At 48.1% G+C, this 14658-nt stretch overlaps 1 protein-coding gene across 4 annotated transcripts; it reads right to left on the reverse strand.

The window, feature by feature from the left end:
• Window positions 1-16: 16 nt before the first annotated feature.
• On the reverse strand, window positions 17-9807 carry TPM4 (tropomyosin 4). Of its 4 annotated transcripts, none has more exons than XM_021540080.2 (9): window positions 9269-9807; window positions 7239-7364; window positions 3574-3707; window positions 3235-3352; window positions 2742-2812; window positions 2446-2521; window positions 2104-2166; window positions 1949-2018; window positions 17-366 (listed from the first exon to the last, which is right to left on the reverse strand). In XM_021540080.2, exons 1-9 carry the CDS (start codon window positions 9380-9382, stop codon window positions 284-286), a joined length of 855 nt encoding a protein of 284 aa, XP_021395755.1. In that variant the 5' UTR covers window positions 9383-9807; the 3' UTR covers window positions 17-283. The 4 variants fall into 4 exon arrangements, with proteins under 4 accessions (XP_021395755.1, XP_021395757.1, XP_021395756.1 ...); XM_021540081.3 differs by lacking the exon at window positions 17-366 and adding an exon at window positions 1225-1436; XM_021540082.3 differs by lacking the exons at window positions 7239-7364; window positions 9269-9807 and adding an exon at window positions 5676-5875.
• Window positions 9808-14658: the final 4851 nt, after the last annotated feature.

Raw genomic sequence — 14658 nt, forward strand, 5'->3', positions numbered from 1 at the left:
CCTCAAGAAGCCGCGGTACTGTGAGAAATTGTTTAATAAGAAACGGCAGCGGGGGCGGCGCCGCTCGGGTGCAGCTCCCACCGGGGCTTACACCAAAGGACAGAGGAACCGTGAGAGCAGCCACGGCCCCGGCACGGCCGCGCGGCTCCCCGGCCCCCAGGGATGCCCGGGGCCCGCGGTGCGGCTGTGCCGGGCATAACTTAAGTGGCTTGTCCGGGATACAGAGAGAGAGGGGAAGGAGCGAGGCAGGGGCAGGTGGCGCCTGCTGGCAGCGCTGAGCCACTCATATACAGTTCAGTTCGTTTAGTGTCTGGTCCAGTGTCTGGTGCAAGCCCAGGTTCTCCTCTTTGGCTTGAGCAAGTTTTTCTGGTGAGAAAGGAGAAAAGCACAAGATTTAAATAATGTTATTTTCTAGCCTTTTTGCTTTAAATAAAACCTGGGGTAACTTACCTTCATATTTAAGACACTTTTATATCATCAAAACAGGGCCATTTTTTTTGTAATTGCTATCCCTAAGGGAGTTTTTTGGACACATCTCATGGAACATGTCAGACCTGTGTTTTAATGTGTCACTGTGTCATTTATAGGCCACATCCTGCTGGCTTTTCCTTGGAGTGAGAGGTTTTTAACCAGGCTGGTGGAGTACGAGCAGACACTGAGTGCACTCAAAGCTTTTCACTGACTAAAGGGAACACCAAAATTCAAGTGTTTGCCCCATCCTGACCATGTCTTGCCCAACCCCACACGAGCAGCTGTGTGGCGAGCACATTTCTCTCCCTCTCAGGATTTTTCATAGAGGTGCACAGAGAGAAATGAAAGAGAAAACAATTTCTATTTCTGCTCCTTGTTTTTCCTATTTGGAACGTGTTTGGAGAATTGTTTACCTGGGGTGAGATCTTGGTTGGATTCTGTGAGGATTGTTTGAGCCTGGTGGCCAATCCAACCCACCTGGGGCTGCACTCTCAGAGAGGGTCACGAGTTGTGAGAGAGTTAGAGTCAGAGAAAGTAGTATGGAGTTTTAGTATCCTGCTTTTATATAGCATATTAATGTATTTTAACATAGTTATAATAAAGAAATCATTCAGCCTTCTAAATTGAGTCAGACATTGTAATTTCTTCCCATTGGGTTCGCCTACATTAACAATACAGCTGAATGTGTTTTTGGTGTTGCCACCACTGTATTTGAGGTGATCTACACAGAAGTAAACCCTGCAAGATGAAAAGTAGAGGTATCATGTTTTATTGAGCTCAGTTCCCAGAGGTGGAAGTGGCACAGGAGTGACAGGGATTACAGGCAAGAAAAGCTTGAGAAAACACAGTGAGCGGAAGGCCGTGTCCCCACGCAGGGGCGGGTCACAAAGAGGTCATGTCGTTGAGGGCATGGTCCAGCTCCTCACTGATGGCTTTGTACTTCAGCTTCTGAGCATAGAGCTCGTCTGTCAGCACCAGGGCAGCAGGAACAGGCAGCAAGAAATGCAGGCAAGAGAAGAGGCCACAGGAGGAGAACGGAGACAGGCAAAAGCAACAGCAGCCAAAGCAGTTGGGGAGGAAAACAAAAGAAGAAAACAGAAGCGTAGTTGAGTATCAGAAGGAAAGCAAAACACCCGCCAAGCTGCCTGGTCAGAAGTTTCACCTATGTGAACTTTTTGTCTTTTTGTAATCTCATTATTGTTTTCAGATTAAGTAGGGTGGGGATCGTGAGCCCTTGAGTCCCTCCATCTGTTAGTTGGCCAAAATCAGGTCATTGTTACCAACTTTATGGAAGAAAACCTTTTTCAGGAGAACTTCCACCACACAGGGCAGGTGCCCAGTGGACACATCACACCCATCCACCAATATGCCTGACCAATGCTGCTGTTCTTTCCCGTTACATCCACCACCCAACTCCTAGAATTTGTTTTCTGATTTTAAACTGACCACCTTTAAAGAAACTTGACTCATTCCATACCTTCCAGGTCATCAATAGACTTTTCCAGTTTGGCAACAGTTCTCTCTGCAAATTCTGCACGAGTTTCAGCCTAAAAAAGTTGAAACAGCATCACTGGATGCTCCTAGAAAGATTATGCCCTAAGATGCATCCAGCATGGGGGTGGCCAAACTTACTTCTTTCAGCTTGTCAGAGAGAATCTTGATTTCTTCTTCATATTTATCTTCTTTTTCCGAGTACTGTGAAAACAATAAACACTCTTTAAGGGAAATTGTAGCAACAATAATAAATGTTTATGAAACTGTGACCTATTTATAAGCACTCTTCCTTTTACAACAGCTGCAAACACCATTTCCGTGCTTTTCTGCTCTCCTGCAGACCTTCAGGATTGTTTGGAGTGGTATCCACAGGCAGGCAGGTAAACCTCTCATCTGCTTTTTATTTCTGGTTTATTTCTGTGAATTCTATTTACAAGTTTAGGCTTTGCCCATATCCTTTAGTTTACTGAAAGAACCAACCTTTTCAGATTGAGCTTCCAAAGATTTCAGGTTGTTTGTGACGTTCTTTAACTCCTCTTCGAGGTCACTGCATTTACTAGAAGGAGAAAATAGAAGTATGAATTACTGGTGTTCCTGTTATGATTTGGAGGAGTCTAAGAAATACAAGGGAGGAAGTAATTAAGTGTGAAAGAAGAAAACCAGGTATGCAGTGTGCAAACAGACTTTTCTGCAAGTACTAACTACATGCCTGCCTACCAGATTATTTTTATTGAAATGTAGTGTTGGTATTTCCTATATTCTAGAAAGTTACTCACACTTCAGACACCTCTGCACGCTCCTCAGCTCTTTCCAGTTCACCCTCCAAAATAACCAGTTTACGGGCAACCTGTAAAAAGACAACAGCCAGTTGTCAGGCCAGTGTGCAATTTGCAAAATCACAGCACGGCCTGGGTTGGGAGGGACCTCAAAAATCATCTAGTTCCACCCCCTGCCACAGCCTGGGACAACTTCCTTGCAGATTTCAGAAAGCACTCAGAAGTACTCTGTTCCTGCTTCCTCTGGAGTAAGGAAATTAGGTTAAAGCATGCACCCACAGAGGTAACAGCCCTCCCCAATTAGTTAGATTTTGCAGTATTTTTTGCATTAGGTACCTAAGGAGTGCAAATCACTATTAAAATTCCTCCTTGCTGGCAATGTTGCAAGGTTGAAGCATCGCCCAGTGCCAACTGAACAGAGGGACTAGACTGAAGAGCAGTGTTACTGTTCATGGCTCTCCCACAGCTTTCACCATTTCCTTCTCCCTTTTACCTCCTCATACTTGCGGTCGGCTTCTTCAGCAATGTGCTTGGCCTCCTTCAACTGCATTTCCTGAATTTCCATTTTCTCTTCATCTTTCATTGCTCTGTTCTCAATAACCTTCATTCCTCTGCAGAAATCAAAGCATGTTTAACTGAGAAGTATTTTGGCACTTGTATCTCAACTTCACAAAGTGGAATTTGAGATTTGTAGCCTAAAAGTGACCCATCGTGTTCATCAAGGCTAACAGAATTACCCAATCAAGCTTGTAAAAAAGTTTCAAGTCTCTGCCCTGCAGTAGCACATGCAGATACTTAATGACACACAACAGAAAATAAAAAAGGAGCGTACCTCTCGCTCTCATCTGCTGCTTTCTCAGCCTCCTCCAGTTTCTGCAGGGCTGTGGCCAGTCGTTCCTGGGCACGATCCAACTCCTCTTCCACGAGCTGGATGCGTCTGTTCAGAGCTGCCACCTCCCCTTCAGCCTGCGTGGAACCAGAGCAGGGTCACACAGGGCACTTGCTGCTGGCACATGCCCCCAGTGAATCAGTTTCCCTACAACTTCAGCAGCATCTCCCTGGGACATGCAGGGCAGCTCAGGGGCCCTTCTGCCTCTGCTTTTTTGTTTGCTTAAACTCTGGCATTTCAGGAATGTCAAGGTATGGAGTGTGTGCTTGTCCTTTCTTTTTTTAATGGCACTTATCATTCCTGCCACACAAAAAGGAAATCTACATGATTGCAAAAGGATCGGGGTATTTTTGGAGCACTTCACAGGGCTGCATCTATTCAAATTCAAAAAATGAACTGTTTCCACGATGGCTTAGTTCCAAAACCTTCACCGTTGGTTTCTCTGCCCTTGGTTTCAGTGGCGCCCTGTCACAGCTCGCTGTGAAGCTGGAGCCAGCTCCTGATCCATCCTGGCTGCCGGAGAATCTACGTGGTCAGCTGGGCACAGACACTGACCTCAGGCTTTTTTGGGACAAAATCAGATATATTCTTAAAATATATCTGATTTTTGCTGATATAACTTTGCTTCCTGTGGTACATAAGGGATTAGGCAGGGCGCATTTCTCAGTAATAAGATCTGTTTGTGTATTGCTGAATAAACTGCACAGTAATTGGAACACCACTAATGTGTATAAGAAATAGACTAGTTAATAAAAGGAAGATACTGCTGGGAGAAATGCGATACAGACAACATGGACAAACTGGTGTCCATAAATATGTGTTTATTAAGATTCAACTCCTTTAATTGCTTGTTTTTGAAGGAAAATAGAGCCCTGCTTTAGTAACTGCCAGGCTTGTGCACTATATTGTCCCCCAGTCTAAGGAGGATTGCCATATACAGGATTAACTTTTTTTTTCCCAAACACTTTTGTGGAATACAGACTCTGGAGGGGCAACTGTTTTATGCTTTATGTTAAAACACTTTGGAAAAAAAAAAAGCGTTTTGCTGCAGCTTAGCAAATTTGGTCACTGACCACTCCTAAGCTGGAGGAAGTGGTTTCCATTCACTTCTGAGCCATCTTGGAAAGGAGTTCAGCGGCTGATCCAAATGGAAGCTGACCCAGGATTCCTCTAGTCAGAAATTATCCAACATTTAATCTGTTTTAAACCAGTGCAGCGTTTAACTTCCCGATTTATACGCAAGGCATCGATCATGTACAAAACTGGCATCTGTTCTGTGGCAGCAACTCCTTCCACTAGACAGGGCACTTTTAAGTCACATTTTAATTCAGCAAGATTCCAAAGTTATGGAGTCGGGGCCACTGGGAATCTGGGGTGAGCCTGGCTCCACCTCTCCCAGCAGCAGCCCGCAGTCCTTATACGGTAAAACTAACTCGCTGACATGTGATAAAATAGCAGGAAGATGCCGGGAAGGCTGATCGCACACAAATCTAAGTGAAACCAGCTGTCCAACCCCGGGAGAGCCGCACGCTAGCGGAGAATTCGCGTTTCTCTGTGAAAACCAGGACGGAAAGTTATTTTTCAGCAGTTCGGACATTTCCCAGCTGTGCTGAAGCCAGCGGTGCGGCGCCGAGAGGCGGGAACTCCCCGCTCCGTGTCATGCAGCGCTTTTGCCTAATTAAACAGCCATTTCCTATTAAACTCTCAACCGCTCCCCAGTGCCGAGGGGTGCTCGAACGCCTTTTCCGCAGGATGGGCCCCAAAGCGCGATAAGCGGCGGGCGAGCCGCCGCCGCGCCCGGTGCTCCCGCGGGCCGGGCCGGTGCGGGCGCGGCGCTGCGGCGGCGCCCGCGGGCGGTGAGTGCGGAGCGGAGCGGAGCAGCGCGGGGACAGCCCGGGGATGGAGGCAGCCGGCGGCCAAGCCGTCCTCCCGCAGCGGGGAAGAGCCGGGCGCGCCGCAGCGAGAGAGAGCCAGAGACAGGAAGGAAGGAGCAGCCCGGGAGAGAGCGACCGAGAGAGGCGAGCAGGCAGCCCGGGCGGTCTCACTTTCTCCCGCAGGTCCCGTTCCAGGTCCAGCTCCCGCTGGAGGACCTGCGCGCGGTCCTCCGCCTCATCCGCCTGTTGCTGCAGGCACTGGATCTTCCTCTTGACGGCTTCCAGGGAGCTCGGCGCGGCCATGGGCGCGGCGGACGGGCTGGGCGCGGAGCTGCTGCACGTGGCGGGCCCGCGCCTTTCAATGGCCCGCTGACGTCACGCGGCTGGAGGTGGAGGTGGTGACGTAGCGCCCGGGCCGCCCCGCCCGGCACGGCCCGGCCCGGCCCGGCCCGGCCCGGGGGATGCTGCCCCCGGGGATGCTGCCCCCGCGGCAATTTGACCCCGGGGATGCTGCCCCCAGAGGATTTTTCCTCCACGAGATGCTGCCCGCGCGGGATTTTGCCCCCAGAGGATTTTGACCCCCGCGGGATGATGCCCCGGGAAGATTTTGCCCCCGGGGATGCTGCCCCCGGGGATGCTGTCCCCGGAGGATTTTGCCCCCGCGGGATGCTGCCCCCCGGGGATGCTGACCCCGCGGCATTTTGCCCCGAGAGGATTTTGCCCCCACGGGATGCTGCCCCCCGGGGATACTTTTCCCGGAGGATTTTGCCCCCACGAGATGCTATCCCCGCGGGATTTTGTCCCCCCGGGGATGCTGTCCGGGAGGATTTTGCCCCCGCGGGATGCTGCCCCCAGAGGATTTTGCCCCCACGAGATGCTGCCCCCGTGGGATTTTGCCCCCAGAGGATTTTGCCCCCGCGGGATGATGCCCCGGGAGGATTTCCCCCCCCCCCCGGGGATGCTGCCCTTTCGGGATTCTGCCCCCCGGGATGCTACCCCCGAGGATGCTGCTCCCGCGGAATTCTGCCCCGGGAGGATTTTGCCCCCGGGGATGCTGCCCCCGCGGGATGCTGTCCGGGAGGATTTTGCCCCCGCGGGATGCTGTCCGGGAGGATTTTGCCCCCGCGGGATGCTGCCCCCAGAGGATTTTGTCCTCGCGGGATTTTGCCCCCAGAGGATTTTGCCTCCGCGGGATGATGCCCCCGGAGGATTTTGACCCCCCGAGGATGCTGCCCCCGCGGGATGCTGTCCGGGAGGATTTTGCCCCCGCGGATGCTGCCCTCGGGGATGCTGCCCCCGCAGCCGCGCTCCCCGGCCCCACAAAGTGGAGCTTTCACGCCACTGCCACGACGAGGCGGGCGTGGCAGGGAGCCTGGACTGGCCTTTAGCCCTGTTGCGGGGATGAAGGCAAAGGGCATCCATAGCCCTGCTGCCGTGCCATTTTCCTTCCAAAGGCAGCATGTTGTTTAGTTCTATTAAAGGGAATTTCTCCTTTCCTAAAGAACACCCGGCAGGTCCCCCGGGGTCCCCTCAGGGTACCCATCGAGCTCCCGGGGGCAGCTGCGGGTGCCATGGTCTCGGTGCAGAACAGCCCCGCTCCCTCCAGCAGAGGGGAGAGGCGATTAAAACCTTGCACTCTTAAAATCCCCTAACCCCGCCTTTCTGCCTCGGCAGAAATGCCTACAGCCACTGAAGTGCATACAAATAGAGCAAGTGTTAGCCATGGATACATACATCAGTGGCTTTCTTCTCAGCCTGCTCCAGTTTTTCCTGGGCATCTTTAAGAGCCTCTGAGTATTTATCCAGCTCATCTTCAGTTCCTTTCAGCTTCTTCTGCAGAGCCACCAGCTCATCTTCTACCTTTCAAGAGAAAAAAATCCACAATGTGAACATACTGATGTAGTATCAGTTAGTTTACTATGGTAAAACCAGTCTTTACTATTAGTATTAGACCAGATCAAAGTTCTGCTAGTGATAGGAGTCTGAGAATGACTAGTAGCAGTTGCCAGGGAGGGATCATTAAAAACATGTCATCCTTGAGCAACACTGCCTGCCACCACACGCACAGGATCTTGGTATAAGCCCTTTTTCACTTCACTTAGGTTTTTTTTTTTGACACCCTGAAGCATAATTCTAGATGTTTTTAAATTATGTCCTTTTACTGTTTCTTCTAACACTATTGCCTGGTGATTTTTTTGAAAACTATTCAATTCCTGTACAGCTGAAAAAAATTAGCAGTCCTTCCTTAATGATCTTTGTGTGTGCTTCAGGACACTTCAGCCCAAATGAGATGCTGTGGATGTGGGAGGGAACGGGGCTGGCTTTTCTCTAGGTGGGACCTCAAGAGGTCCCTTCCAACTTCGATTATTCTCTGTGGCCCAACATGATAGGTTTCATCATACGATGAAGCTCAGAATCCTCCATACCATATAAATCCATATTTTTCACTAGAATGGTGCTATTTATAACCTGCTGGGAGGGTGTTTAGTGACAGTCTCATGCTCCCTTGTGCATGAGTGATAAGGTGAAGAATTCACCTTATCAAAGGCCTGCTGCTGATAAGGGCGGGCCTGCAAACCCATCTGCTTCATCCTTTCATTTGCAACACAAAACAGCTCAGTCTGTTGAGACAGTGATTTACCCATTTAGCTCCACCTTCACAGAAATTTACTCTATCAAAATAGTTTGTGTTTTGGTGCACTTCCTTCATTTTAGTTTCACTAAGAGTTTTAAAGACAGTTTTGGTAGTGTGCTGTTCTGGAATGCTGTTGTGTTGCAGAGAATAACCAGACAGTGTGAGAGAACTGCAAACTTTGCTTGGATGTTCTGACAGAGGGACAGTGAGCAGCATGAAGCAGATGTTGGCTTTGTGTATGAATATTAAAGTAATTATTTGAGTACTGTGCCCACATTAAAAAAGAAGCTGAAAGTTTTGAGACAATTCAGAAAAGAGAGTAAGATCAAAGATTTATTTTTTCTAAAGAAGAAGAAATATTAGGCCAGATGAATGCTTATAGCGTATTAGAGTAGTGTGGAAGATGTAGAAGCAGCCAAATTTAAAGAATGGGAAAGATGTGGCACTTCTACTAGAAGTGCTATAAAAACTTGAATGTACTCAGCTAACATTTCAAGATCATTCTGGAAATATTAAAGCTCAAATAGGAGACAGACACCCAGAATAAAGACATTAAAAAGCAAAAGAATACGAAAACATTATTGTTAGAATTCAGATAAAAGAACAGCATTCAAATTAAGATATTTTCCATTATTCTTAACACAAAAAATAAGAGCATATATCTCCTGTTGAGTCTCAGCTGGTACCTCTAAGGGGCACTCTCTGCACCAAGAACTTTATTAATTCATTTCAAGGAGAGGCTTAATTAATGTTTAGACACAGCCGACTCTATTAGCACTAGTCCTACAGGTGTCAGGGTTTACAGCTTTGATTTTAAATATGTAAAGGCCTCTTGCATGGAATCAAAGCATGAGAAATTTAGGACAATTATGTAAGATTTAAGAAAACTTAGACAAAGTACTGTTAATAATCTGTGGATGATGTTAATTTTGGAAAGACTGAGATGGCTGAGAAGTTACAGCCCAGTCCTGGCTAGAACCATAACAAAAAGGCAAAAAACTTCAAAAGAAGATTAACAGAAAACTGACTTCCAATTATTTTGCTTTCTGAATCAGAACATTGCCACACAGTATTTTGTCACACTTATTTCCACAGCACACACACAGCCAGTGATTTTATTTCCACTTACCTGCTTGCATTTGTCCTCAGCTGCCTTCTTATCCGTCTCAGCCTGCTCTGCTCTGTCAATGGCATTCTCCTTGTCTAACTTCAACATCTGCATCTTTTTCTTGATAGCTTCCATTTTTGCTCAAGGGCAGGCTGGATCTGTCACGCAGCTAAAAGAATCTACAATTTTAGATTTTTAACAGCTTGGGCAGAGAAAGAAGTTGTACCCAGGCAAGTCACAGGGGAAAATGAGCTACAAGTGGTTTTCGAGAGCTTTAAACCCAGAGCCCCCTGGACAAAACCCAGATCTATTGGCCTCTTCTCTGGTACTCCATCCACAGCCTTTCTAAGGAATGAGCTGGAACAGACTCACTAGAGGAATCTTCACCACTCCATCTCCTTATTTGGGTCCTGTTTTCTTAAAGAGAAAACTGTTTCCATTTTTAAGCTTCTGACAGAAGCAAGAGTGTTGACATATGAACACATGCTTGAAGAAAAGCTGATTAGCTCCTCTTTGTGTGTGCACAGCAATTAACCAACCCAGCAGATCTTGGGGATGGCCTGCCTTCCTGGAATAAAGGCATGAAGCTAATGAAGGGAAGGATCTCTTTATGTTACTCCAAAATAAATCCAGACATAAAATAAATAATTCAATTTTTAAAAAAAATCTATGTTTAAGCGGTAGCTAAATTTAAGTTATAAAAATATGCAGGATATGAGACAGCAGAGGTTTTTACTGTAAAAATAAGCACTGGTGTTAAGGAACTAGCTATAATGTGTGATAGTATAACGCATAACAGAGCTCAAATTTAGATGTCAACTTCAGGCTCAAGGTAAACTCAGTGAGTTTGAATGCCTGTCCTTGAAATTTCCCTCAATAAATACTTGGGGAACTGAACAACACTTGAAGTTGCAGTCTGATGAGCACCATAAATTACTCCTTCTGCTGTATGAAGCAGTCACCTTCACTCTGTCAGGGAAGAGCAGGCTCTGGGGCGGGCAGGAATTTCTCCACTGACAGAGGACACCAAGCAGAGCCTCCAACAGCCCCAGGATGAGCTCTGCTTCCTTTTGCAGCTCTATTAAACACGTCCCCAAAACCATTCCATCCCTTCACAAGCTCTTGCTGAGCTTCCCAGCCCCACACAGCCTTGTCCTGACTGCTCTGATGTTCTGATATTCTGATACAAGGCAGCTTCCAGAGCCATTTCTGACTTAGCTACCCTGGCACCTGCATAGAGCCATGGAATATACTGAGATGGGTCCCATGGGGGTCATCAAATCCAACTCCTGGTAGCCTAACAATTCCACCCTGTGCCTGAGAACGTTGCCCAAACACTCCTGGAGCTCTGGTACCCCTGGGGCTGTCCCCTGGGCAATACCTCCAGTGCCCAAGCACCCTCTGGGGGAAGAACCTTTTCCTGATATCCACCCTTCACATTGCCCAGTTCTTTCCCCGATCCAGGTCCCGTTGACCACTCGGTGCCCTTTCCCTGCTCAGCTCTGCCGTGCTCCGCTCCCTGCAGCCCCGTCCCAGCCCGAGCTCCCTGCACAGCCCCTCTGTCCACGCCATGAGGGCACAGGACACTCGGCACAAGCCCCAGAACTTCCCCATCCTCTGGGGCTGGGCTGGCACAGCACTGAAAGGCCTTTGGAAGAGACTTTTAGGGGAAAAATCTGACCTTTATTGAGCTAAACATGATGGTAGAGCGGACACAAAGCCAACACCAGCCCAATGCCTGCGGCTGTGATGGAGTTCATTTCCTTCCCAGCGGCTGGTACGGGGCTGTGTTTTGGATTTGTTCTGAACACAGGGTTGAGAATATAGTGATGCTTTTGTTATTGCTGAGCTTGCACAGAGCCAAGGCCTTTCCTGCCACTTACAGGACCAAGCTGGGGTGCCTGAGAGACTGGGAGGGGACAAAGCCAGGATATTGCAGAGCATCTGACATCCCACTCAGGATATAAATGGGGAGAAGGAGGAACAAATGGGGGACTTTTGGAGTGATGGCATTTGTCTTCCCATGTCACCATTCCATGGGATGTGGTCCTGTTCTCCTGCAGTGCGCAGCACCCACGGGAAACAGTGAATTAATTCCCGATTTTCCTTCGCTTGTGCGCACAGCTTTTGTTTTCCCTATTAAACTGCCTTCCTTCCAACCCAGCAGTTCTCCAGCTTTTACCCTTCTGATTCTCTCTTGATTCCGCTCGTGGGCGAGCAAGAGAGTGGCTACGCGGTGCTCGGCAGCCAGCTGGGGTTAAAACGCGACAACGATTTTGTCGTAGCTGTTTAAATCAAAACGAATTAATTTTACAAACCCCAGCCCGCCCCGCAGCCCAAGATGGCTGCCGGGAGCCCTCAGGGGCGGCGCTGAGGCGGCGCCAAGATGGCGGCGGCCGCGGACTGCGGCTCCCGGCGGGCTGCGGGGGCGGCTCCCGGCGGGCTGCGGGGGCGGCCCCGCCCGGGCACCGCCAGCGGCGGCGGGGGGGGTTTGCTTAATTTGTGTGCTTTTAACCCCTTCTTTTTCTTCTTCTTCGTCTCTGTTTGATTTGTTTTAATGTTAAAAAAAAAAAAATCGGAATTTTTAACAGCTCTAAGTTCAGTGTTTGCGTAGAAACTAGTGCTGGCACTTGGTATGCGCCTGTATCCCTCTGAACGCCTCACGAAATTAAGTGTGATTTTTCCGGGTGTCTCTCTAGGAAGGCGGTCTTTCTAATTTAATTCCAATGACTTTTTTTTCCTGAGCATTTTTTTAAAGTCTAATTCCAATGACTTTTAAGCTATTCCGTGATTTGAACAGTGGAAGGTAAAATCACACAGGACCTCAGTCTGGTGCGGGTTTAAGGTGTAGGGGTGAAGCACTGTGTTATCAGTGTTTCCAATCCTTGAGAAATATTACAGCCCAATAAAACACATTAATCACAATAATTTGCACTTCTCCTCGCCCTCCTGGCATGGGAGTTTGCTGGTGGAGGTCAGCAGAGGCTCTGCAGGAGTTTGGGGATGAAAACAAGGAGCTGAGCGAGGCTGAGTGAGGTGAGCACAGGGTGAGCACAGGACCCCCACCAGATTTCTTTGGGACAAGACACATCTCTAATAATTTTCCTCAGCTGGCTGAGTGGTCCAGCTCACACTGCTGCTGTCTGTTCCAAGCAGCTGGCTGTGTTTTATGGCTCTGTTATGTGTAATAGGTATAATCCGCGCCATTTCTAGTATGCTATACGTGATATTAAATATTTGTTAGAGTATACACGCTTGTATTAGGAGCCCCCCCCCCCCCCCCCCCCAACCCTTGTTCAAAACCTGGTGTATATTAAACCAAATTTACAAGTAAAAGGATGTGTCTTGACCAGGAGATGGGCCATGTCTGGACAGATACAGGGACACCAGGAGATGGGCCATGTCTGGAGAGAATCAGGACACCCAGGCACTGATCATCGCCTGAACGACCCGAGATGGATGTCACAGAAATCTTCGGGCAGATACATGTAAATGCAGGTTCCTGTAAATTTCATCAAGAGATTCAACAACTCCGGATGCTGAATTGTTCTTCATCACCAAAAAAGAAAATCTTATTAACCTATGGACTCTGAATGGAAGAAAAGACTGACTGCCGAGACCTTAGCCTCAGGCGGAATTTTCCCTATAAAAACCGCCTGTGCCAGGATGGAGGTGTGTGGGCATAGAGGAAAACCTGTGCTGAGGCTGACTCCTTGTTGCACACCCAGGGCCGACCCCAGGCTTGGCTCTGTTCTTTCCTTGTGGCTGGCTAGATAGAATTTGATTGCAAATAAATATTTTATTTTTTCATTTTAAATTTGGCTAGACAAATTTTCATTTATAACAGCTCTTTTAGGGCTTCCTTCCCTCAGCCATGCTGCCGCTGCCATCCTGCCGTCAGAGCTGTTCCACCTCGTGCTCAGCGTGCCACGAGGCTGGATGTGCCACAGGCTCTCTGACTCAGAGGAGCAGCTTTTGGGGTGTAGTTTGAAGACACAAGGGAGGGCAATGGAGTGGGAAGGACTGTGTTAGCCCCGTTTGACCCAGCACATGTAGGAACTTGTGGAATGGAGGCTGATGCGAGGCTGTGCGTGCTGCTCCTCGGGACAACAGCTGCTTGTACCCTTAGGTGTGCATTTTGAGCTGTTCCTGTGGCTGCCCTCACAGCCTCATCATAATCTCTATGATAGAGAGAAGCAAAAGTGGTTTTCCAGTCAGCTCACCAGCCCCCTTCCTGCCACAGCCTCGGGCAGGCTTGGATTCAGGGCTGGGGAAGCAAACATCGAATAAAATTATTTTTCCTTTCTACTTCAGCTGAGGAAGATAATTTTTCTAATCAACGCTGTTGCGTGACTCAGAGCCACATTTAGAAAGGAACATCAAGAAACATGTCACCCTCTGTAGCCCTTCAACCAGGTACATGCCCTTCTTCCCTTCCCTGCTTCACGAACTGGAGAGAAGCACCTGAAGAATTCAGTGATGATAATCCTGTCAGTCCCACAGCCTCTGGTTTTCATTAGCTTGAGAAACAGTGAGCAACCAAGAAAGAAGAGCACTCTAAACCATTTCTTTTTCTTTTTTTTTTTTTTTTTTTCCTGATTGTTTGTTTCAGGCAGGCAGGAAGGTGCTTTACAGGCTGTAAGAGTTCCTTTGTTTTTCCTTTTCTTTCTGAGGAATTGTTTGGGCTGAGCAAAGCTTGGCAAGGTTGGTGTGTAAATATGAGAGGATACCAGAAGGAAATGAAGTTGGATTGTTGGAGAGTGTGCTCATTCCTTTGGCAGCAGGCTGCATGGGAAGCTTGTCACAGCAGGCATCTGAACAGGCTGGGGGTGGTCAGACCTGTGGCCTGAAGTCTGGCAGGTCTCAACATTTTCTCTGCTGTCAATCCTTACTCCTTTTTTTGTGGCCCAGCAGTTAGCTGAGACACACAACATGGCCCATTTCTCTAGCTGTGAAAAACAGACACTTTATATTCCCCAGTTTCTCCTGCAGCTCCTTGTCTGCTCCAAACTTTGGTCATAAAAGATCTTCTTCCTCTCTTCCACACTGATTGAGCTCCCCTCATATACAAAGCTGCATGTATCAAGGCTCAAGCAATTCAAAGCAAAAGAAAGAAGCTTTTGACAACCCTTTACCATTTTCCTTAATTTTACTAAAATAAGTAACTCCTAACAATCCACTCTCTTGTAAATTTTCTCTTGTAGAAATAATATAATATGGTGGATCAGTAGAAAAGGTGACACTAGAGTGAACATCAAACTTATCTCTCTTCCTGAAATTTCCTTTTAAATGACAAGATGTGTAAACCCTCACATCTCAGTGAATTTTTTGCTCTGTGGGTTCTCCCTCCACCCTTTTCAGTGTGTGTGCCAGTGCCAACCTGAAATACATTCTCATTAAGTATCCATTAC

This window comes from Lonchura striata, chromosome 28 (assembly GCF_046129695.1).
Source record: "Lonchura striata isolate bLonStr1 chromosome 28, bLonStr1.mat, whole genome shotgun sequence".
Classification (NCBI taxonomy): Eukaryota; Metazoa; Chordata; class Aves; order Passeriformes; family Estrildidae; genus Lonchura; species Lonchura striata.

Coding starts and splice junctions, on each gene's coding strand:
- TPM4 (XM_021540080.2), bottom strand. CDS start 9,382: ATGGAAGCTATCAAGAAAAAGATGCAGATGTTGAAGTTAGACAAGGAG. Junction 7,365..9,268: donor CTGAGGACAAATGCAAGCAG/GTAAGTGGAAAT, acceptor TTCTCTTGAAAG/GTAGAAGATGAGCTGGTGGC. Junction 2,019..2,103: donor TCTCTGACAAGCTGAAAGAA/GTAAGTTTGGCC, acceptor CAACTTTTTTAG/GCTGAAACTCGTGCAGAATT.